Below are 25,545 nucleotides of genomic sequence, written 5' to 3' on the forward strand. Positions count from 1 at the left end.
AAGAACATCCACATGCCTGTCTGGCTCCAAACAGGGCCAGCAGCACTTGTAAGAAGACCGTCCGAACTGCGGGCACAACATCCTCCCCCAGGGTTTACCCAGCCACACCATGTGACCCACCCAGACCTGGGCAGATCAGCACCCAGGCCTGCCACAAGAGGGAGGACCCAGGGCCTGGCCTCACGCACACACCCCAGCCTGTGAGTTTGAAACAATGGAGTCTTGAAGCAAGAAGAGTGTGTGACCATGAAGGGAAATGCAGCCCTCCTCTCGCACAGGGACTTTAACAAGCAAACACACACAACGTGGGGCTGGAAACAAAGAGAAACAGATCAAGGGGTTCCTGAAGAGGAGATGTCATGAGGAGGAACCACCATAGCACAAAAAGCAGAGCACAGAAACACCTGGAGGAACCGGAGCTGGCAGGAAGCTGCTCTGATGGACAGGCCTGTGACAAGGAAGCAGTGCAGAGGAAGAACAGAGGGAAAGTCACGATAAATTACACCAGGGCCACCAGCATGGGAGACACAGGATCCCTTTGAGCCCAGGCCGATCAGAGCTCTTGCAGGCAGATGAGGACAGAGAAGGCCCCATGGCATCTCCCAATCCTCAGCTTGTACCACGCTCCAGTAAGTGCCAGAAGAGGTGACAAGAGACACGGTTTAAAATATCAACTCGAAGGAGAGAAAAACCAGAAGAACACAGCGGGCCATCCCTCCAGCCCACATGGGAGGGGCTGCCTTCCTGGCTGAGAGTGAGAGCAGCAGCCCAGCCTTGAGCTCCACCTGCAAAACCACCTCCATCTACAAAACCACCAGGACCACAGTCGGGGCAGGAAAGGGTTTCCAGATACAGCTGCCATGGGCTGTTGCCTGTACTCCACAACAAATTCACAATGCCACGAAGAGGCCTGGAATTCAACAGAAAACTCAGCAAAAAGGCACAAACTAAAAATTCCCAGAAGAGGAATTCAGTGAAACAAAGAAACTCTCTATGGCCCTAAATGAAGAAATGGAGCTGGGCCACTCTGCTCTGATTGGCTGGGCATGACACAGGTGTGGGTGTGCAGGAGTGGTGCTCCTGCTCAACATCGGAGGCCTGGGGAAGACTCGCTGAGGAATCACTTCGGAAATAGGACTGAGAAGTAGTCTCGCTTCCAGAAATCCATTCTGAGAGAAAAAAGAACACAGACAAAGAGCCCAGAGGCACTCCCAGCAATGTCACCCAGGCCAAGGACGCCAAAGCCCCAGAGTGGCTCAGCAACAGAACACACCAGCACCTCAGAAAGGCTGGCAAGGGCCCCACAGACACATGCCACCCACCCGCTAGCCAGCATCGCCGCGAATAACAATGAAACGGACAACATCCATTCCCCTGTGGCCCGGGGTGTGTGGACAGAGACTGCAGGCCAAGCTCCGCTGGTGGCATCAACAGCAGAGCTTGTGTGTTCAGTGCACTAACCTGTCAGCTTCCAACATGAAACGGCTCCTTGCTGTCACCTACTTGCAAGTTTGAATATTTCTAGGAATCAATTTAATATTTTTTTTTCTGAGATGGAGTCTCCCTCTTTTGCCTAGGGTAGAGTGTGGCATCTCGGCTCACTGCAATTTCTACCTCCCGGGTTCAAGTGATTCTTCTGTCTCAGCCTCTTGAGTAGCTGGGATTACAGGCACCCGCCACTACACTTGGCTAATTTTTGGTATTTTTAGTAGAGACAGGGTTTCACCATGTTGGCCAGGCTGGAATCACCTTGTTTTTTACTTCAAAAAGTCCACTCCTATCCCCCGCCCCCTCAGAGCCCTTTCCTCCCCAGGAGGCTGGACGAGACATCTGAAGACCTGGAGACACACATAACTACTCCCATGCACACGGGGCTTTCCGGAGGCGCCTCACTCTCATACACGGCATTTTGGCTCCCTCAAAACTCCCTCTGCACAGTTGCCCTCTGCACACCTGTAATCCCAGCTCCTCGGGAGGCTGAAGCAGGATAATCGATTGAACCCGGGAGATGGAGGTTGCAGTGAGTCAAGATCGCGCAACTGCACTCCAGCCTGGGCCACAGAGCGAGACTGCATTTCAAAAGAGAGAAAAAAAAAAGACTTTTGGCCGAGTGGTGCAGTAGCTCATGCTTGTAATCCCACCACTTTGGGAAGTCAAAGCGAGAGGACTGCTTGAGCCCAGCAGTCCGAGACCAGCCCGGGTAACACAGTGAGACCTTGTCTCTATTTCTTTCAAAAAATAAATAAGCAACAATAAAATAATTTTATTGGGAAGGTGTCAAGCTCACAGTGATGAATAAATTTACCAAAATTCTAATTTTCACTTGAAGGTTTCAATTTTATCATTGGTATAAATATGGGCAGTTGTTTTCCTTAAAGTAACAAACTCACTCCAATCATCTTCAAGAAAAACACTGGCCAAATAGCTAAGTCTGCAACAACGCTAAGTCCGTCAGACTCAGTTTGCCTGTCAGACGCTCCCTGAGGACAGCAAGCAACAGTCACCCAAGCGTGTCTCCCTGAGGTGGCTGCACACTCGTTTGCAGCAGAAGTGAGTGCTTTTCTGCATACTTCCTACCTCATCCTACAAAGCATTAATAACACTCATCGTTTTTAACCAACACTCAGAAGCGAGACTGGTTTCTTTCCTCTCTCTCTTCCTGTGGGTGAGTGAAGATACGATGATCACCTGGTATTGCTTGGAGCCATGGCCTCAAGTTGTGCTCAGATGCCAGCAGTTCCACCCACCGTGGCTTCCACACCATCAGCACAAATGGGAAAACACGTGTTCTGGAAGCAACCATGAGATTCACAAAGGTACTCCACACTCTGACTACGTCAGTGCCATTTGTGCTTTATGGTCAAGCACTGGGGTAAAAGAACATCATCCGTAGGCCGGGCGCAGTGGCTCAGGCCTGTAATCCCAGCACACTGGGAGGCCAAGGTGGGTGGATCATCTGAGGTCAGGAGTTTCAGACCAGCCTGGGCAACATGGTGAAACCCTATCTCTACTAAAAATACAAAAATGAGCCAGGCATGGTGGCACATGCCCATAATCCCAGCTACTTGGGAGGCTGAGGCAGGAGAACTGCTTGAGCCCAGGAGGCAGAGGTTGCAGCAAGCAGACCTAGCCTGGGTGACAGAGGGAGACTCTGTCTCAAAAATCAAAGAACATTATCTGTGATGAGAAGATGGGGGACACAGGCCAAGTGGCAGGTCCAGGCTGTCTGCAGACTCACCCACTGTGAGGGAGAAGCACAGCTCAGCAGCGGACATATCAACCTTCCTTGTGCTTGCAGTCACATCGTTAATCCAGCAAGTGCCTTTCCTTTTTTTTTTTTTTGAGACGGAGTTTCACTCTTGTTGCCCAGGATGGAGTGCAGTGGTGTGATCTTGGCTCACCACAACCTCCGCCTCCCAGGTTCAAGCCATCTACTGCCTCAGCCTCCTGAGTAGCTGGGATTACAGGTATACGCCACCACACACAGCTAATTTTTTGTATTTTTAGTAGAGACGGGGTTTCTTCACGTTGGTCAGGGTGGTCTCGAACTGCTGACCTGAGGTTATCTACCCGCATCAGCCTCCCAAAGTGCTGGGATTATAAGCGTGAGCCACCAAGCTTGGCCAATCCAGCAAGTTTCTATTGCATCATGGACTGTGGCAACACGGGGTGGCCAAGGCTGAGGCCACGCCGCAGCAGGGGCTTTGTCTCCCAGCTACTGTGTGGCCTCTCCGGCCTCTACATTGCAGCTTTAAGAGCTTTGGTGACTCTTTATTGTCTGAAGAGCTGTAAGAAACAACACTGGATTTTAAAGAGCTCATCATATATATATTTAAAATGTTCTTTTTAACTATAAAATATTCCTTGGAAATTAAAAAATTCCTTTTACCTTTTTTTTTTTTTTTGAGGCAGAGTCTCACTCTGTTGCCCAGACTGGAGTACAGTAGCAAGATCTTGGCTCACTGCAGCCTCAACTTCCAAGGCTCAGGTGATCCTCCTACCTCAACCTCCTCGAGCAGCTGGGACTACAGGTGTGCACCACCATGCCCAGCTGATTTTTGTCTTCTTTTGTAGACATAGGGTTTCAACACATTGCCCAGGCTGCTCTTGAACTACCGGGCCCAAGTGATCTATCCGCCTTGGCCTCCAAAGTGCTAGGATTATAGGTATGATCCTGAACTTACTATATTCTCATGTAGGCACAAGAAAAACTTCAGGATTTCAAAATAATGATTCAGTGAATAACAAAGTTACAGAGGCTATAGCAGGTATAAATGAACAGATATTAAGAGCTTAGTAGAAATACTGAAAATTTATTATCTCTAAAAATGCCTATATTGGCTGGCATAGTGGCTCATGCCTGAAATCCCAGCACTTTGAGAAGCTAAGGCGGGGAGATCACTTGAGGTACGGAGTTCGAGACCAGCCTGGCCAACGTGGTGAAACCCTGTCTCTACTAAAAATACAAAAATTAGCCAGGTGTGGTGGTGCACACCTGTAGTCCCAGCTACTCGGGAGGCTGAGGCTGCAGGATTGCTTGAACCCAGGAGGCAGAGATTGCATGAGCAGAGATCTTGTCACTGGACTCCAGCATGGGTGACAGAGCTAGACTCTGCCTCATTTGGAAAAAATAAAAATAAAAAAGCATATATTTATACCAAAAACTTATGACCTTAGAAAGTTCTAGAAAAGACCAAAAGCACACATGTTCCATTCTACAGCATGTGGTCACTGAAAAACTCGACCATACACTCACAGAGTATGAGAGCAAAAGGCAAAAAACATCTTAGTATTACAAAAAAACCCGTGACTTTGGGGATTTGTTGGCCACATTGAGAATGAGAACCACTACTGTAAAGAGCAAGGGCTGGACAGACCTCCCAGCAGCCAGACAGATCCTGCAAGCTCTCAGCAGTCATCAGCTTCCCAAAGGGGCCTAAAATCTGAAGGAAAGGGGAAGAGAATCCCGAAGACAATGCAAGCAGAGGCAAGAGAACGTGCATCCTGACTTGCCACCAGCACCAGGCTAAGGTACCCAGACTGACCCCAAGGCCCTTTAAGAACAGCTTGGGCAGAGGGGTCTTCTGGGAGTCACCAAAGGAGCTGAAATACACACACACACACCTGCAGACAGTACCTCTCAACTGAGCTCTGCAGAGAAAGCGCTCCTGGCCAAGCCCATGGAGCAGCCACAGCAGCCCTTCACGGGGACCCTAGCACATACGATCCCGGGAAGCTCCTTGCATAGCCAGGCACGTACCTCCTTGCTGCCTGGAGCTGCGCAGCACAGCACTGCTCAGACTGTTCCCATCAAAAGCCCTCCTCTTCTGCTCAGTATACATTAACATCCCCAGCAATCTCACTTGAGGCAACAGTGAGTCAGAGCCCCCAGCCATAGACTGTTTCTGCCTGCCAGCATTTCTGCGCAGGTTTTCTAGAGACAGGTGTGGTGAACCATGCAGAGCTGTGGTCTTCTCCACCTGCTGGGGCGGCCCAGAGCTCAGCTCCTTCCTCTCATTCCTCCCAAGTCTGTCAAGTCACATGTGTCCTGCCCCTGCCTAGCTGGCCTTCAACTACCCCTCGCCTTGTGTTTTGCACTCCATCACGCCTTCCTGCAAGGCCCTCTCCCCACGGCCTTGGGATCCTCTCTGCCCACACAAAAGGGACAAGTAGATAAAAATAGTAGGGGGCCCTTCTCCAAAGACTAAGATGAAAAACATAAAATATAAATAAGGACAGGATGGGCTCCATAAGAATTTGCAGCTTCCATACAAAAACACAGTATCAACAGACTGAATAGTCTCCATACACGTAGCTCTTCAAAATCCATGTTAAAAAGGTGCACCAGCCTGGCCAGTGTGGGGAAACCCCGGCTCTATCAGAAAACACAAAAATTAATCGGGTGTGGTGGTAGGTGCCTGTAATCCCAGCTACTCGGAAGTCTGAGGCAAAAGAATCGCTTAAACCCAAGAAGTAGAGGTTGCAGCAAGCTGAGATCGTACCACTGCACTCCAGCCTGGGTGACAGAGTGACAATCTGTCTCCAAAAAAAACGGATGCAGGTTTGGCACGGTGGCTCATGCCTGTAATCTCAGCACTCTGGGAGGCCAAGATGGGTGGATCATACCTGGCCAACACGAGGAAACCCCGTATCTACCAAAAAAATACAAACAAATTAGCTGGGTGTGGTGGTGTGCACCTGCCCAGCTACTCGGGAGGCTGAGGCAGGAGAATGGCTTGAACTCAGGAGGCAGAGGGTGCAGTGAGCCAAGATTACGCCACTGCACTCCAGCATGTGCTACAGAGCGAGACTCTGTCTCAAAAAAAAAAAAAAAAGATGCAAAACATACAAGAAAAAATAGTCAAAGGACACAAAGTACCTCAAAAAATAAACACAAATGGTCAAGAACACAGAGGAAATCTGTCTCAATAGGAATAAAAACAGAACTTCACAAGTTTGCTTTTGGAGCATCAAGAACACTCTTGGGCAGGCAGGAGCATTGGGAAAGGCAGATTCCTGGCACCCCCGGAACAGATCCCAGCCCTGTGAACATGAACACATCCTCCAACACACGCCACCCCGGTGCTCACCTTCAAAGACATAAATGGACAAGTTGGGGACACTATGTGCAAAAAAGGGGCTGAAACAGCAAACCTCAGAAACTCCCAAGTGGTCCAGTCCGGGCTGCGTCTGTCCACACCACAGTGACTCCATGGCCACACCCAGCAGGGCCTAAATGCCTGGCAGAGGATGGGCGTGCCCGGCGGTCACAACCCACTCACCCCCGGGCCGGCTGCCTCCTAAGCACCCATTTCCAACTATGCCCTTGTGATGTGCTCCTTGGCCAGGCATCCAAGGCTGCTGAGGAAGGCTGTGACCAGGCGAAGGGACCCACTATATGCCCCCATGTGTTCATGCTGCAATTCTGCACAGCGCATTGCTTAGGTCTGTTAAGTTCTTACCAAGGGTTTCCGCCAGCTTGCTTCTCCAATAACAACCTCTTCTCGTCTTCAGAAAACTGTAAGTCCAGTTCAAAGGAGTTCGAGTCCAGGTCGTGGATGTACTGCTCTATGTTGCTACCTGACCTCTGGGGCAGGCCTGCTTCCGAGGCTGACAAGGAGTGTGAGGAGGACGATGAGGACACCTGCATGCAGCCAAACTGGCTCAGGAGATTGTCGTACTGCAGAGAAGAAGGCAAAGTGAGAACTGCACCTTCACTTGCCTCTACAGTCCTAAAACCCCAGCCCCTCAGGCCTAGGGAGCTCACACACAGCAAGGCACAAGGTGGCAAGGTGGGCAGCCCTGACTCTCCTCCATGGGACACCTAGCCACTGAACCAAGCCTCACTGGATCCTGCCTGGTCGGGCTCCTCTTCTCATGGCAATCAGGGCCAGAGTGGGGCTAAGTCTCAGACTTCCTATCCCAGAAGTGAAGACCTGGGCCCCATGAATGCCGGTGCTGCCCCCGACAGGTGGGGGCTCGGATGCCTGCTGGGAAGAGAAGGGGCCCAAGGAGGCTTGGTGGCAGATCCATCGCACAGGCTGGCAGGCAGGGCCTCCGTGCAGGTGCCCTTCTTGGGTGCACCTCATTGGGCCCCAGGGATCTTAGGGGTCTGAGTCTGTAGTAGTCGCTACATATTTTGATTTGACTAAACACACTTAATTATTTAAAAGACATTGCTTTTAATCTCAGCAAAGAGAAACTGAACTTAATGTAGACAACAGTGCCTGTAACTCCAAAGGAAACGACAAACTAGTGTTGACAACGGAAAACCACTCACTCACAAACATACCAAGTGAGCAGAGCCTGTGCACTCCACACGCTCCTGGGGCCAGCAAGGCCAGAGGGCCCCTGGGTGGGGGAAGCCACCTTAGGCAGCCACCTCCCCAGCTGCAGGCTCCACATCTGAGCTCTGCTGAGGCCAAGGACAAGGGGAAAGGGAAGGTGCCACCAGCAATGGCGCCACAGCAACAGATGGGTAACAGTGAAGCACATCCTTCAACGTCCTCTGTGCCTCCAGAAGTGGGCCCTGGCTGCTGCCCCACAGAGCTCAGCCTGCCTACAGCCCCATGCAACCCTCCACACATGCAGAGCCCCCATGTGCTCACACTCCTCCAGCTACATGACAGCCCCGCAACACAGCCCTGCAGCCTCTTACCCAGCCAGGCTGGAGCGAGCTGCTTGCCAATGGGCAGGGGGGAAGCACTTGATGCTGCCCACCCCTCCGCGCTGACCCCTCCGCAGGGTGTGGGCTTGCCCAGCTTGCTCTTCCAATGCTGTCCAATGGCAATACCGCCCCAGCACTTGCAGCACCTCAGGAGAACAGCAGCCAACAAAGCACCTGCTCTCCTCCCGCCTTGACCCAAGGGCGGATACCGCAGTCAACCCCTCCCCTCACACGGGAGCCCTCTTCCTGCTGAAAGGGACACCCAGTGCCCATTCCCCATGAAGGAGGGGGTGCAGCCCCACAGGGAGGGAGAAGGTACAGCCCTGAAGGCTCCTTCCATGAGTGACACCGTTTGCCAAGACTCACTCACTGTCCCCATGTGAGGTCTGTCTGGCCTGGGAGCTCCCTGCCTGGACCCACTCCAAGGCTTACAAACCACACAGCTGTTCAGAGCTAAGGATGGGCCATCTAACAGCTGACTGCCAACACACGGAGCCCAACGTCACAAACGGCAATGGAAGCCACGTCTCAAGCAGCCCCAGCTCTTAGCAGGCACAGGCACAGAGGCCTGCACAGGTATGCCAATGTGTGCACGCATACACAACCCCACACTAAGACATTAAGATTGGAGATAACTGAAACCTGTGTGGCTCCTTCAGAGCCCAACTACTTCCTGGGAGGAATGGAGGACAGAGCCCACGGAAGACACGACCATCAGCCAGTCGCCAGCACAACCTCTGCAGGAACAGCAGGCCCAGCAGGGACGGCACTGCAGCCCCATGGCACCCGCCAACCATGACCAAAGACCATGAAGGAGCAGCTGGGTGGCACAGAGGGTGGGGAGGGAGGGCCTCGGGGGGGGAACAGAGGGTGGGGAGGTAGGGCCTTGGTCGGCACAAAGGGTGAAGAACCAGAGCTTCAGGGGGTAGGGCACAGAGGGCGGGGAGGGAGGGCCTGGGGGGGCACAGAGGATGGGGAGCCAGGGCCTCAGGGGGTACAAGAGGTGGGGAGCCAGCACCTCAGGGGGCACAGAGGGTTGGGAGGGAGAGCCTTGGAGGGGGCACAGAGGATGCCAAGTCCTCAGGAGGGCACAAAGGGTGGGGAGGGCGGGCCTTAGGGGGGGCACAGAGGATGGGGAGCCAGGGCCTAGGGGGGCACAGAGGGTGGGGAGGGAGGGCCTCAGGAGGGCACAGAGGATGGGGACTCACGGCTTTGGGTGGCACAGAAGGTAGGGAGGGAGGGCCTTGGGGATCCCAGCCCTCTGCATAAATGGAAGCTGCAGGTGGCCACGTCAGGCCGTACAAACTGCCCCCCAAGCCTGGCTCCCTTAGAGTTTGGGCTCAAAGGACATTGAGAGGATGAGAGGTGTTACACAGCAGGTAGGGGCATCCGGAAACTTCATCTCCACAAGGGGACGCTAGCAAAAATTTAGCTATGGCTAACTTTTAGATAAAATCTAGAATTCCCAGAGGGGTGCAGTAACTCATGCCTGAAACCCCAGCACTTTGGGAGGCCAAGGCAGATGGATCACTTGAGGTCAGGAGATCCAGACGAGCCTGGCCAACATGGCGAAACCCTATCTCTACTAAAAATACAAAAATTAGCCAGGCATGGTGGTACGCGCCTGCAGTTCCAGCTACTCAGGAGGCTAAGGCACAAGAATTGCTTGAGCCCAGAGAATCAGAGGTTGCAGTGAGCTGAGACTATGCCACTGCACTCCAGCCTGGGTGACAGAGCAAGACCCTGTCTCAAATAAGTAAGTAAACAAATAAATAAAATCTAGAATTCCTCACAGTGCCTGTCAGAATAAGCCATGGTAACAGAAGTCAAACCAGAAAAATGGATCTCATAATAACAATACTTAAATATGAGGGGGTCATGGTGGAGGTGGCAAGAGGAGCTCCCAAGGAAACAAGGCTGAAAGTGGGCGACATGCCTGCCGCTCACAACATCCTCCATCTGCTGGGCACATGGTCCACATTCTTCACAAGAAGCTTAAAGAGAAAAACGTGCTGAAGACCCTACAGCTATGGTCAAGTTGAGAGAGCAGCAGCCTCAGAGCCAGTGCTGTGCCCTCGAACTCGGCAGCTCCCGTGCCTACTCAGCACTGAAGTGGACAATGCCAGTGTCCCTGCCAATGCCATGTCCCAAAAGTTCAAGCACGAGGCACCTGGGGGTTTCTGTGGAAAGACAGGCAGCATTCTGGAACATTTCAGATGCACAGTTGTACAGGCACCAAGCCAAGTGCACCCCAGCACTGGTGCTAGGGTGCTCGGTGTCCAGTTCTAGCAGCACCCACTGGGTGGAAACTCACTAGAATGTTCACAGCCACAGAAAAGAATGACCTACCCTACCCAGCGCTTCACCTGCCACTGCCTCATGGCAGCAGAGTATAACCAGCAACAGGCCTGCCACAGCAGCACAGATGTCCTCCCCTTTCAACCACAAATCACACGAGGGTCTGGTGCACGGGCATGAAGCACAGTGCACAGAGGACCCAGTGCCACCTGCCTCGCCCGCCATCCCAGCCAGCTTACATTGCCGTAGCAGTCCTCGTCGTCTTCCGACATGGCTGGCAGGTAAGCGGTGAGCTTTGGAGGAGTCTGCTGGTGCAGGTTCTCCCACGTGATGGACTCGAAGAAGGGGTGTGCTTTAAGAGGTCCGTACCCTTCCATTTCCTCACAGCCTAACCGCTTTGTGGCATCTAAAACCTTAATTAACAATCAAGACAAGTCACTGCCAGGGTGAAAACGTGATTCTGACCAAAGAAACCCAAACCTGGGGGTCAGGCACAGTGGCTCACGCCTGTAATCCCGGGCCCTTGGGAGGCTGAGGGAGGCAGATCACCTGAGGTCAGGAGTTTGAGACCAGCCTGGCCAACATGGTGTGAAAACCCATCTCTACTAAAAATACAAATACCACACAAGCTGGGTGTGGTACTGCATGTCTGTAGTCCCAGCTACTCAGGAGGCTGAGGGAGGAGAATCACTTGAACCCGGGAGGCGGAGGTTGCAGTGAGCCGAGATTGCACCACTGCACTCCAGTCTGTGCAACAAGAGTGAAACTCCATCTCCAAAAAAAGAAAAAAATCCTATTTCATTTCACTGTAAGTCCCTTTCAATTTCCAAGTGCCTGATTCTTGACAGGAAATTACTATATCAGGAATAATAAAAGAAACTAACATTTAAAAACAACCCAGGCAATTACTGTATCATGTAGCATTTGCTCATCAACACTGCACTGCATTTTAAGTTACTGGTGCTGGAGTAATTGAGGTTATGACAGTGCAGATAGCTGTAGACCCTACTTCGTGACATCGGTACATTTCAGCTTTAGAATCAGCTACGTGAAGATTTTAAAGGCCAGCCCAGGTAAAACAAAGAGAGGGTAGCCTGGGAAAGGTCCATCAGTTTATATTCTACAAGAAGTTTCCTGTGCTTTTGGCCCTGGACAACCCTCCTTACCACGACTCTGGGAGCGGGGTCAGTCCTGCACCTGCAGGTGGCCCCAGGGTCGCCAGGCTCCACAGCCACTGGCCTTTCCTGACCTGTCCCACCTCTTTCCCCTGGGTGGGGGGGGTGTGGGCTTGATCACGCCCTAGAGAAGACAGCTCTGTGGCCTTCGAGGGTCCCAGAAACGCCCACTCCACAACCGTAGGAGCTTCCTGACCACAGTGATTATTCACTTTCTTTGTTAATCATTCATTTTTTTCCTTGTTTTAGGATTTTTAACTGTATACTGTAAAACATTCCTTACTGCTGTTCATTGTATTTTGAGGTTGAGAATTTCTTTTCACCTGTGTGAGGAAAGGGGCTGAGTGTTGAGAGGCAGCACAGGATCCCAGGGCCTGTCTCCCCAAACTGGTGCTCTGGGGGTCAGGGAGGGGTGGGGGACATGGTGGCGTGCTCTCTAGCAGACACTGAGAATTAAAAACAATCACTCAAAAGGTTTGAGGGTTTTGTTTAGTTTTTTTTTTTTTTGAGACGAAGTCTTACTTTGTCACTCAGGCTGGAACATACTGGTGCGATCTCGGCTCACTGAAACCTCTGCCTCCCGGGTTCAAGGGATTCTCCTGCCTCAGTCTCCCATGTAGCTATGATCACTGGCACTCACCACCCCCATGGTCGGCTAATTTTTTATTTTTAGTAGAGATGGGGTTTCACCATATTGGCCAGGCTGGTCTCAAACTTCTGACCTCAGGTGATCTGCCTGCCTCAGCCTCCCAAAGTGCCAGGATTACAGATGTGAGCCACCGTGCCTGGCCCTCACAGAGCGGTTTCGGAGGACTCAGGGTGTGGCACGGGATCACCTTACCAAGAGGAAATTCACAATACTTGCCAAAAGTTTTTCCACAAGGTCTCTTGCCTTAGGGAAGAATTTTTCTGGAAAGTCATATTCCAACTTAATGATCTTCTGAAATATAAGATACTCATTTCTGTAAATTAAAAAAAAAAAGTCATCCCAGGCAGGGTCCCAGAAGCCTCCACATGCAGGGATGAGAGCCCTGGCCTCGCAGAGCCACACACCCACCCCAACCCTGCATGCTGAGAGCCCCCCACCTGGGCACGGCACCAAGTGCTGCCCTCCCCCACCCACCTCGATGTTGGGAGGGACTGCGGGCCAGTGGGGTGCACCCCAACAGGCTCCAAGGCCCAGGAAGAGGTCTCCTTACCCAGCTCGGAACGGTGGGAGTCCTGCCACAAGCTGGTATATTATGCATCCAAGAGCCCAGAGGTCTGAACTTTAAGGTAAGGGGTAAAACAAAAAAAGACGTGTAAAATTTAAGTGACAAGTCCAGTTCATTTTCTACTCTGTCTACACGGCCCCAGTTTTACCTCCAACGCACTTCTGTCCTTTAAGACCAGTTGGCTGATCACCAGATCAGGAGATTGAGACCATCCTGGCCAACATGGTGAAACCTCGTCTCTACTAAAAATACAAAAATTAGCTGGGCATGGTGGCACATGCCTGTAGTCCCAGCTACTCGGGAGGCTGAGGCAGGAGAATTGCTTGAACCCAGGAGGTGCAGGCTGCAGTGAGCCGAGATCGCGCCACTACACTCCAGCCTGGCAACAGAGCAAGACTCTGAAAAAAAAAAAAAAGGAAGGAAGGAAGGAAGGAAGGGAGGGAGGGAGGGAGGGAAGGAAGGAAGGAAGGAAGGAAGGGAGGGAGGGAGGAAGGGAAAGAAAGAGAAAGGAAGGAAGGAGGGAGGGAGGGAGGGAGGGAAGGAAGGAGGGAGGGAGGGAGGGAGGGAAGGAAGGAGGGAGGGAGGGAGGGAGGGAGGGAAGGAAGGAAGGAAGGAAGGAAGGGAGGGAGGGAGGGAGGGAAAGAAAGAGAAAGGAAGGAAGGAGGGAGGGAGGGAGGGAGGGAAGGAAGGAGGGAGGGAGGGAGGGAGGGAAGGAAGGAGGGAGGGAGGGAGGGAGGGAGGGAAGGAAGGAAGGAAGGAAGGGAGGGAGGGAGGGAGGGAGGGAGAGACCAATTGGCTGTGAGGGTGGGAACTTGCCCTCTGAAGGAGCCTCCCTGCCGCCTGGGCACAGAGGGTCTGCACATGGCAGGCACCACTTGTCGCTTAGCTATCCTCAAAGCTTTGCCACTTCCAACAGGGCTTACCAAAGTCCACACACACCTGTCATCCTGAAGCACAGCAGAGCTCACTCCTGGCACCATGAGGCTGTAGACCAGGCAGGGGGCAGGAGGGGAGAGAATGGGGCTGACCCTCTTCTAGTAAGACAACCAAGATTGCTGAGGGATGCACCCTCTAGTCAGTGCTGGCGGAGGGCTCACCCAAGCCAGGGGCAGGAAAGCGTGGCGCAGGCGAAATGGATGACCATAATGTTCACACTTGACTTTCTTTAGTGTTTTGTTAAAATGGAGAGGAACAAAAGAAAACAGGCAGCAGAGCCTCCACCTTTCAGTGTGGAAGTAGCAGAGAGAAGAGGGGCAGTGGGGGCAGAGCTGTGCCTGGCGCCTTCACGGGTTCTTCTCTAGAGCATGGAATTCAAGCAGAAAGGGATTTTGGGGTAGCTTTTTACCTCTGTGAATTATCGAACATCCTATCACAAACATTTACTTTAGAATTTAGATTTAATATGATAAAAAAAATAAAGGGGAAGCCAGTATTAGACTTCTGGAAAGCGCAGGTAACAGGGGTGTATCAAATGTTCAGTTAGACCAACTCATGCCACTTGCTGAAACCCAAACGAGGGAACTTAGGGCGGCCCCTCATTCAGCTCAGCAGACCCTTTCTCACCCACCAGAAGGGCAACGGGACACCCCACCCCAACCCCAGGCAAACAGACCTCCTCCTGCCCATGCAGGTTGGGTGGCATAACAGGTCCATGCCAGTGAGTGAATAAACGGAAACCCCTTCAACGCACAACAGTACAGAAAAGGTTCATGAACTACAATCTGTTCATATGACAGAAAATCACACACTGGTAAAAAGACACCCGCAAGTCATTCAAATGACATGGGGAAGCGCCCATTACCTCATCATGAGAGGCAGGGCTCAAAACTGCCTGCCCAATGTGACTTGAATGGCATAAAACCCACACAAACAGGTAAAAAATGCATAGAAAAAATGACTGGAAAGGCATCTATCTGTACACCCAATTATCTGTGACTATAAGTAGATTTGAAGATTTAATGTTTCACAATTAATTTCTATCATTTTTTTGAGACAGGGTCTTACTCTGTCACCTGGGCTGGAGTGCAATCACACGATCTCGGCTCACTGCAACCTCTGCCTCCCAGGTTCAAGCAATTCTCCCGCCTCAGCCTCCCAAGCAGCTGGGACTACGGGTGACCACCACCAAGCCCAGCTAATTTTTGTTATTTTTAGTAGAGACAGGGTCTCGCCATGTTGGCCAGGCTGGTCTCAAATTCCTGGCCTCAAGTGATCTGCCAGCCTCAGCCTCCCAAAGTGCTGGCATTACAGGCGTGAGCCACCATGGCCGGCCTCTTTCAATTCTTTATAATAAAAGTTCTTTTCTCATAATCCTGTTCCCTCACCCCGTAGACAACTACCATTATCCATCCCGTGTCTATCCCTCCAGAGAACCTGAAACGCACAAATGAGCAAACATGAATACATATTCCTCCATGTTCACAGAGAGCAGGATCCTATGCGTGTATTCGTAGAGCCTGGAGATCTTTCTACACGAATGCCAAAGAGGCTTTCCACCCTGAAAGTAAAATCTACAAGCAAGGAAACACTAGCTCTTAGGTGGCAATGACATGCACTTTGACAGCCAGGTACATTGCACCCCCACCTGCAGCAGGACTGTCCTCTGCATGGCAGGATGCTGAGCGGCTCATCCTCGCCGCCCACACTGGATGCCGGCCGTACCCCTGCCCCAGCTATGACAATTAAAACTATCCAGACAGGGTCAAGTGTCCGCTGGGGAGCAGAATCGCTCCAGTTGGGAAGCTCTGACCTAAAGCAGTGTTTGGCCATACTAAGAACTCAGTATCTGGCCAGGTGCCATATCTCACGCCTATAATTAATTCCAGAATTTTGGGAAGCCAAGATGGGAGGATCACTTGAGCCCAAAAGTTCAACACAAGACTGGGCAACAGAGCGAGACCTCATCTTATCTTTAAAAAATAACTGAATAGGCCGGGTGCAGTGGTTCACGCCTGTAATCCCAGCACTTTGGGAGGCCGAGGCAGGTGGATTACAAGGTCAAGAGATTGAGACCACCTTGGCCAACATGGTGAAACCTTGTGTCTACTAAAATACAAAAAATTAGCCAGGCATGGTGGCACACACCTGTAATCCCAGCTACTCGGGAGGCTGAGACAGAAGAATCGCTTGATCTCGGGAGGCAGAGGGTGTAGTGAGCCGAGATCGCACCACGGCACTTCGGCCTGGTGACAGAGCAAGACTTTGCCTCAAAAAAAAACCAAAAAACAAAAAACTGAATAATAATAAAAAGAGAACTCAGTATCTACCGGTTGAAAAAAGTTAAAAGACCAAAACCAGAAAAGCGTGGAGTTGGCCAAGATGCTGAGCGTGAGTGCTGAGTCCTTCCACCCTCCCATCACGTCTGTGCCATGGCCCCACCTCCCACAGTTTTTCCTTAAGCTGTGAAGCTCAGAAATCCAGAACTGCCACCCCCACGATCATTCGTTCTCTCAGCGTGGCTCACTTCACTCGGAAGGTGCCTCTGGTAACCTGGCGGAGCAGGAGAGTGGCATTGTGGGACTCCTGTGGTCCTGCTGACTCACGAGGCCACCTCCAAGGCCGAGCAGCTGAAGCTGACCCCAGCCCTCAGTAGCACTTGACTGGCCCGGGGCAGGAGGAACCCCAGCCACACCCTCATTTCACAAAACTGCTTCCCAGACTTAAACTCCAGACTCTGATGCTGCCTCTCACCCTGCCTCACAGACACCCTAGACAGCACCTTAGACTTCTCACCAACCCTTGCCATCAGCTCCCTAGACATCCTCCCCTCCACTGCCAGTGGCCCCCTGGCAGGCGCTTCTCCACTCTCCCCTCCCTGACCCGCACCGGCCCTGCAGCCCCTGCACCCCCTGCACTTTTTTGATTTTCACTACGGAGGCCGCCACCAAGGCCTAGCTGTCTCCCTCAAAGACACTCATGCCTGCTGGACACCTCCTCCCGCCCCCACACCTGCCACCCTCCAGGGCCTCCCTGCGCTCTGCAGGGCCCTGTTCCACTGCAACTGGTGTGTGGCTGTGCAACCCTAAGGCCGGGCTCCCTGCCCTCCACCCCGACAGAGGGCAGCACCAAGGAAGCATGGGCTCCATGCACATGGCAGCCTCGCTTTCCTCACTCAATGATTTTCCTAAAGAAACTATTAAATCTGCAACCAGAAAGCATCAGCAAACCCAGGAAGCTTAGAATGTAACACTAACGTAACGTGTGTACGCCAGGGAAAATACACTTTAAAAAGCAAAACGCTAATTTATTTCGAAGTATGCTTAGCTACTTGAAGGCCACCAAATTAACTCTCTCAAATATTAGTTTCTATGTTAAAGAAAAGGAAGTATGACTTGGATGAAAGTGTTTACCTCTTACAGGCGGACTTCTCCGTGAGCAGCTCTGGAGAAACGTACTGCGCTGTTCCCACGAACGAGTTGGCCCTGGCTGCAGAGGGGAGAGAAGGTCATTCGGACTCACAATCTGTGACAATCAAGAGCTGTGCAGTGGGTGTGGCACACGGTGGGCCATGCACCCCCAGGAGCCAGGCTTGTCCAGCGCACACCAGCGCTGGCTCAGGACTCACCTGCTCAAAGATGCCTGCTGACACCTGGACACTGGCGCCCTCCACCCTGGCACTCCCGCCCGACACACGCCTGGAGAGTGAGCTGCACACAAATGTCCAGCATTCTGCAGGTGGCACCCACAGAGGGCATGAGGACACGGTCCTGGCTGGCTCACTGCAGGACCTGGGATATCTAAACGTGCCCAGGCACACAACAGACAGGCCAGAAACAACCTCCTTTCCATCACAGACAGCTTGGGAGCTGAGGCGCTACAAAGGGAGTAAGACTCAGGCCTCCAGCCCGAAGGCCTTCCTCCACAGAGGAGCTGTGACAAAGCAGAGCCACAGTATAGCCCAGGACCACCACGCAGCTGCTGTCCACACTAGCCCTGCCCATTGGCCAGTTCTGAGTTGTCCCTTCCACCTCCCTCCTCTGGCCAGGCTGAGAGAACCTCACAGCCTCTGCTGCAGGGACTCATTCCCTTCAGCGAACAACTTTCATGCAGACTTCATGACTGGCCAGGTACGGTGGCTAATGACTGCAGTCCCACTGCTTTCGGAGGCCAAGGCAGGAGAACTGCTTGAGGCCAGGAGTTTGACACCGGCTTGAGCAACATAGTGAGACGCCATCTCTACAAAGTATTTCAAAAATTAGCCAGGCATGGTGGTGCACCTCTAGTCTCAGCTACTTGGGAGACTGAGAAAGGAGGATCACTTGAGCCCGGGAGGCTGAGGGTACAGTCAGCCATAAATGCACCACTGTACTCTAGTCTAGGCAACAGAGCCAGAACCTATCTCAAAAAATAAACAAACAGGCTTCATGGCTGCGTTTGCATCCTGCCAGGACCCTGCATTAATGACCCTGCCAAGAACACCAAGGAAATCCGCAAACACGCACCCCCGCCCCCGCCAGCCTAGAGGAAAGAAAACCAAACCAAGAGCCAAAAAAAAAACGAAGCCATTCAACCCTGCAACGAATCAAAGAAATGCAAATCAAAACACAACAGCCTATCAAACCGGCAAAGGGAAAAAAGAATAAAAATACATCGTGCTGGCAAGGATCTGAGGGGACAGACACAGCACTACTGGTGGGGCTGTAAAATGGCATCGCTTCTGGGGGCAATTTTCCAATGAGCATCAAAAATCATGAAGACATTTGCCTCCCTGACCCTGCAGCTCCCTCTCTACACTCTGTCCTTCAGGGTCAGGTGTGGCACAGTGACGACGAGGGTCCAGTCTGTTGGTAGGACAGGAGGCGTTTCCACTCTCTACTCTAATCAATGTTGTTTTTGTGACTTGCACTTTTTAAAATACATCAAAAAGTCTAAAAATATGTTTTCCTATGGAAAGATGTATCTAATGCATAATTAAACGATTCCGGTTGTTGTGAGGCACACGGAACCATGTGTGTGTGTTTTTTCTTTTTTTGAGACAGAGTTTCACTCTTGTTGCCCAGGCTGGAGTTCAATGGTGCGATCTTGGCTCACCGCAACCTCTGCCTCCTGAATTCAAGTGATTCTCCTGCCTCAGAGTCCCAAGTTGCTGGGATTACAGATATGCAACACCCATGCCCAACTAATTTTGTATTTTTAGTAGAGACAGCGTTTCTCCATGTTGGTCAGGCTGGTCTCAAACTCCCAACCTAAGGTGATCCGCCTGCCTCGGCCTCCCAAAGTGCTGGGATTACAGGCGTGAGCCACCGTCCCGGGCCCCGTATGTGTTTTTAAACAGCCACACCGTGCACAGAGCAAGTTGGTGAGGCCAACACCCCATCTCTAACCTACCACGCTGTTAGGACCCTCACTGCCACTACTGCTGCTGCTCTTCTAAGCTTTCTGCAAGCAGGTCTCTGGGCTCAGCTCTCCCGGAACCCCTCCCCACCCTCTCCAACCTCCTGGCTCTCCCAGGGTCTTCCCACCTCCCTTCTTTTCTCAGGGCTTGCCCACCCTCACCCTCGTTTCCTCTGCCCCACCTTCCTAAAGGTGGAACTCCGAGCCTCTGGGGATATACAAAGTCACCCTCTTGGAAAAGGACCTCTGTCCTTAGTTAATCTAGAGACAAACAGCACCGCTACAGTGTGGAGAAGATGACTGCTCTCAGAATAACATTCCTAATGCATAAAATACACAGGACTATAGGAGAAAGCAATTAGAAACCATACACCTATCAAAATATTGAAGTAATGGATCAGTGACATAGTAATATGTGACTTGCATCACACAGCAGCAGGTCATGCCACAGTAACCCCGCAGCAGCACGTGGCACGACTGGCGTGGCATCACTACAGTGATATGACCACTGCAGCAGGACATGAGAACACCTGTGACTTCTGATGACACAGACATTTGTTGCCGATGTTCATAATGGAAGGAAATGTTACACTTTGCTGAAAGGTTAGTAAAAATAAGTAATTTCCTTCTATCCAGCCTCACAGATCCCCTGATCTCTATCTGTGACATCCGAAGTGAGAGCCACAGACAGAGTGTTAGGAAACTTCAGAGATCACCCAGTTACTTCTCCCCGGAAGCTCAGAGACTGGCCAAAGCTCACACCTCTCCAGCTGCTGGAAACTCAGGGGCCCAGAGCTGGCCACTGCTGTCCCCCGCATGCCATGGGCCCACCAATAGTGGGAAAAGAGACAGTGGGATCTTGACTGGGTTGTTGTCTCCACCCTCAAGGTGGCTCAGAGAAACTCCCTGGACCACCCATGTTCCCCCAGATCTGCCAGTTATACTTGGAGGGCCCAGTGGGGAGGGAAGACCTGAAGAAGTGATCCTGAGCTCAGGAGACACCCATACTCTCTTCAAAGCCAAGGGTGCCGGTGGCCATCTTATCCATAAATCCACAAAGCACAGAAAAACACTCCACAAAATGTGACGACCCCTTGGACAAAACACCAGCAAACCAATGCAGCGACATCTAAAAAGAACTAGCACCATGACCAAGAGGATATACTCCACAGTGCAAGACTGGTTCAAAATACGAAAATGCATTGCGTCTTATTAGAATAAAGCATTAAGAAAAACACTTGGTCATCTTGATAGATGCAGAAAATGCATTTAACAAAAATTCCCCACCTCTGCAAGACAAAAATATGGAACAGCCAAGGCACAGAAGAGAGGGCGGAGTCTGACAAAGGGCACACATAGCCCATGGCCAACAAATGCATGCTCTCCCTAAGAATAGGAAGCCCCACTCACCACATCCAGCCAACACTGTACTAGAGGTCTCAGCCAGGGCAATTAGGGAAGATAACAAAAGACAGCCAGGTTGAAAGGGAAGAAGTAAAACCAGCTCAAATCACAGATGACAGGTTCCTGTGTGTGGAAAGTCCTGGGGACTCCACTAAGAAGCTATTACAACTAATAAGAGCTCAGCAGGGTACAGAGCAAGAAAACCAACTGCATTTCCACATTTTCCAGGAGCAATCCAAAAATAAAACTCACAACTCTAGTTCTTTTTTTAATTTTTTTTTTCCCTGAGGCAGAGTCTTGCTCTGTTGCCCAGGCTGGAGTGCAGTGGTGTGACATCAGCTCACTGCAATCTCTGCGTCCTGGGTTCAAGCGATCCTCCTGCCTCAGTCTCTGGGATTACAAGCACGTAATGCCATGCCTGGCTAATTTTTTTATTTTTAGTAGAGACAGAGTTTCACCATGTTACCAGACTGGTCTTGAACTACTGACCTCAAGAGATCCACCCACCCTGGCCTCCCAAAGTGCTGGGACGACAGGTGTGAGCCACCGTGCTCCACCAATAACTCTATTTAGAATAACATAGAAAATAAATGTAACAAAAGCAGAATAAAGCTTATACTCTGAAAACTATAAAGTGTTTTTGAAATAAAGATCTAAATAAACACAAAAATATCCCACGTTGATAGGTCAGAACACTTAACATGGGTTAATATGGAAACGCCTAGAAAGCTCATCTCCAGACTCAACGCGATCCCTTCTCAGATCCCGGCAGGCTTTCACTGAGGGCAAGGTTTTTGAAACCCATCTGCCTGGTAGCATGCATCGGTATCTCATTCCTCCTTATAGCTGGATAACATTCCCTCATAGTATGGATACACCACTTGCTTATCTACTCATCTGATGACACGTGGGTTGTTTCTACCTTTTGGCTTTGTGAATAATGCTATGGGTATTCTAGCACCTGGTTTTGTCTGAAAGTGTGTTTTCCTTTCTTTTGGGTACATACCTAGGAGTGGAATTGCAGGGCCATATGGTAATTATACTTCCCTTTGAGGAGCTGCCAGCCTGTTTTCCAAAGTAGCTGTACTATGTGACATTCCCACCCACAGCATATGTGGGTTCCAATCCCCGCTAAATCCTTGCTGCCATTTGTTATCATCTGTCTTCTCATCTCAGCCATCCTAGTAGGTGTAAAGTAGTATCGCCCTGTGGTTTTCATTTGTATCTTCCTAATGACTAATAACACTAAGCAACTTTTCATGCGCTTATGGGCCATTCGTGTATCTCTTCTTTGGAGAAACGTCCAGTCCTCCTAACATTTTTTATGTTCTGGATGCAAGTCCCTTATCAGATAGATGATTAGCAGATGTTGTCTCCTATTCTGTGGGTCTTTTCACTTTCATGACATCACTTGCAGCACAGAAGTGCTTACACTTGATACACATCTAACTTACCTTGTTCTTTGGTTGATTATGCTTTTGGCAGTGCATCTAAGAAACCACTGCCTAACCCGACTGTCATTTAATCCTATACTTTCTCCTAAGAGTGTCACAGTTTTTGCTCTTATATTCGCAGTGAATTTTTTTTTTAAAAAAAAGACTGAGTCTCGGCCAGGTGCAGTGGCTAATGCCTGCAATCCCAGCACTTTAGGAGGCTGAGGTGGGTGGATCACAAGGTCAGGAGATCGAGACTAGACTGACCAACATGGTGAAACCTCATCTCTACTAAAAATACAAAAATTAGCCAAGCGTGGTGGTGGGCACCTGTAATCCCAGCTACTCAGGAGGCTTAGGCAGGAGGATCCCTTGAACCTGGGAGGCACAGGTTGCAGTGAGCCAAGATAGCGCCACTGCACTCCAGACTGAGTAGACAGAGTGAAACTCCATCTCAAAAAAAAAAAAAGACTAAGTCTTGCTCTTGCTCTTGTCTGCCAGGCTGGAGTGCAATGGCGCGATCTCAGCTTACTGCAACCTCCGCCTCCCGGGTTCAAGGGATCCTCCTGCCTCAGCCTCCTGAGTAGCTGGGATTACAGGTGCCCGCTACCACACCTGGCTTTTTTTTTTTTTTTCCCTTTGAGAAGGAGTCTTGCTCTGTCACCCAGGCTGGAGCGCAACTGCACAATCTCAGCTCACTGCAACCTCCGTCTCATAGGTTCAAGCAATTCTCTGGCCTCAGCCTCCCGAATGGCTGAGATTACAGGTACATGCCCCGGCTAATTTTTGTATTTTCAGTAAAGAGGGGTTTCACCATATTGGTCAGGCTAGTTTTGAACTCCTGACTTCATGATCCACATGCCTCAGCCTCCCAGAGTGCTGGGAGAACAGGCATGAGCCACCGCACCTGGCCCCGGAGTGAACTTTTGTGTATGGTGTGAGGAAGAGTAATAACTTTTTTTTTTTTTTTTTTTTTTTGGGACGGAGTTTTGCTCTTGTTACCCAGGCTGGAGTGCAATAGCACGATCTCGGCTCACCGCAACCTCTGCCTCCTGGTTTCAGGCAATTCTCCTGCCTCAGTTTCCTGAGTAGTTGGGATTACAGGCACGCGCCACCATGCCCAGCTAATTTTTTGTATTTTTAGTAGAGATGGGGTTTCACCATGTTGACCAGGATGGTCTCAATCTCTTGACCTCGTGATTCACCCGCTTCAGCCTCCCAAAGTGCTGGGATTACAGGCGTGAGCCACCGCGCTCAGCGGAGTAATAACTTTTTAATAAATTATTCATTATTGGAAGATAATGGGGAACCAATTTGTGGTTTTTCAAAAATGGCACGAAAAGGTAAAAGAAGCATTTGTCCTACTTTTCCTTTACAAATGATACCACGATTATCTGTGATGATCTTATCCCGAACCTGAACTTCTGCTGAAAAAAACCATGGATCTGGCTTCTGAGATGGGAAAAAAAAGATACCACGAGTTAAGCCAGCAGTTGCTGGGGAGAAGTTTCTCTTCAATGAATTCCACCTCATGAATGTATGAAGCTGTGACCATTCTGCACTCTTTAGTAAGTTAATGAATGTAGGCCAATTATGTCCATAAATGCTGTTGATATCACAGAGAGATGCATGATAAAGGACACCCACCACCAGTGGAACATGGAGGGGAGAATCAACTCTGAAGGTGATGTAGTCGCCAGGAGAGAGGAGCATGTTAGTGCCACACAGATGCAAATGACCTGGCTTCTTCAACAAACCGCAAGGGAAAAAATTAAAATGGGGGAAGCTACAGATTAAAATAAATTTGTTTGGAGAAAAGAGTACTTAATGGCAAAATAAAAGAAAAAATTTAAAAATTTGGGTGCAACTTATTTGAATCCTGATTCAAGTAAGCAATAAAAATTATGACATACAGGAGACAACTGGAAATTTAACTCTGACTGCACACTCTAAGATATTAAGCAATTACTGTTAATTTTTATGTATAAAACAGTATGGTATTGTGGTTATGCCTTTACAAAGAAGATTTGTATCTTAGCGATGCACACTGGAATGTTTACAAGGAAAACTAATTCAGGATGCTGGGCATCAGGTCACTAGTACTGACTGAATTTTTTACAATAAGCAGTTATTCTGGTTTTTTTTTTTTATTTAAAAAAAAAAAAACACTCTCCAGCCCCATGCGTCAAAGCCATGTCTAAATGAATGCCAATCTGGAAAAGACCAAAATAAACCATATGAAGATGGGAAGAGCTGCTCTTGGTGATGGGAGCATGGGGACTCTCTCCTCTATCGTGTAAACTCCACTTTCCATCACGTAGGAAAATCCATTTTGAAGGCAGCTCCTCTCTGTGCTGCGAGTGGGTGATCCAGCCTAAGCTAGAATGGCAGCAAGCTCAAGGCAGTTGTGGCCCTCAGGAGAGCATCTGGAGTCCACAGCACAGCGGGAAGCACAATGGCAGCTAGTCTGATGGTCATGCACAGATGGGGACAGAGGAGCCACTGCAGTGACTGAAGCCCACAGCGTCCATCCTCTCCAGGGAGCCCTGCCCACAACCGAAGCCCACAGCGTTTACTCTCACCAGCCAGCCCCGCCCAATCCTGCTGGCCCTCCTCTCCCTCCTGTTTGGTGAGCGGAGCCTCCACACCTGGCTACATACCAGAAAGGCCTGCAAAGGTCGTAACACAAGTTTCCAAAACCTCACTCCAAGTCTGAACCTCCAGGATACCCCAAGCTCCCCAAGGTTCTTGCAAAGAGGGCACAGGCCAGAGACAGCCCAGGCTTACTCTGAGTGAGCTGCCCTCACCAGCATGCATCCACAGGCTCCTGTACAAGGAGAGGAGGCAGAAGCCCTCACTGCCAGCAAGTCCTCCTCAATCTCCCAGGCCCTCACCACTGCTCTGCTCCATTTCCCACCGCGCCCCCCTGCAAATATGGAAGCCAGTCTATCCCACAGGGAGAATGGGAAAACCTGCCTCCTTCTAGGAGAAAGGTGTGGCACAGTTGCTACACAGATAAGGAACCTGGGTATGCCTTGCTCCTATCAACACTTTTATTCTAGAAGGTCTGAAGATGTTTTCGGGAAGCTATGTCTGCATAAAAGAAGTCAACACAGAAATAAATTCCAATATACTGAACTACCTCAAACAGAAAATGAGAATAAGTAACGAAAATGAATCCTTCACATAAATTATACAGTTTTTTTCCCTTTCCTCAGAGGAGAAAAGAACCACCAACTCATCTATATACACAAGCAACTGGCCCTGGTTTACAATGATGTAAAGACTTTGAGCCTCCTGCTTCCAAAAAGAAAGGTTTACTTCACTATTGCTTCTTTTTTTCTTTTTTCCAGAGACGGAGTCTTGCTCTGTTGCCCAGGCTAGAGTGCAGTGGCAGGATCACAGCTCACCACAGCCTCAATCTCCCAGGCTCAGGTGATCGTCCCACCTCAGCCTCCTCAGTAGCCAGGACTACAGGCACGCAATACCATACCCAGCTAATTTTTGTTTCTTATCTTATG

The 25,545-nt window shown here is 50.4% G+C and overlaps 1 protein-coding gene and 1 non-coding gene across 3 annotated transcripts in view; one reads left to right on the plus strand and one right to left on the minus strand.

Moving 5' to 3' along the window:
- The window catches only part of PDPK1 (3-phosphoinositide dependent protein kinase 1), a 78,991-nt gene that overhangs the window by 10,458 nt on the left and 42,988 nt on the right, over window positions 1-25,545 (minus strand). For both annotated transcript variants that reach the window (XM_064362330.1, XM_064362329.1), the window contains 5 exons: window positions 17,204-17,279; window positions 12,840-12,908; window positions 12,506-12,602; window positions 10,705-10,878; window positions 6,963-7,180 (listed from right to left, as the gene is read on the minus strand). In XM_064362330.1, the coding sequence (XP_064218400.1) occupies window positions 6,963-7,180; window positions 10,705-10,878; window positions 12,506-12,602; window positions 12,840-12,908; window positions 17,204-17,279 (634 nt within the window). The remainder of the gene's footprint in view (window positions 1-6,962; window positions 7,181-10,704; window positions 10,879-12,505; window positions 12,603-12,839; window positions 12,909-17,203; window positions 17,280-25,545) is intronic.
- On the plus strand, window positions 23,416-23,483 carry LOC135269143 (small nucleolar RNA SNORD50). Its single transcript, XR_010337448.1, has one exon. It is a non-coding gene; the product is annotated as a small nucleolar RNA SNORD50 (small nucleolar RNA).

The sequence above is a fragment of the Aotus nancymaae genome, unplaced genomic scaffold (assembly GCF_030222135.1).
Source record: "Aotus nancymaae isolate 86718 unplaced genomic scaffold, 86718_ANA_hifiasm-v0.15.2.pri h1tg000049l, whole genome shotgun sequence".
Lineage (NCBI taxonomy): Eukaryota > Metazoa > Chordata > Mammalia > Primates > Aotidae > Aotus > Aotus nancymaae.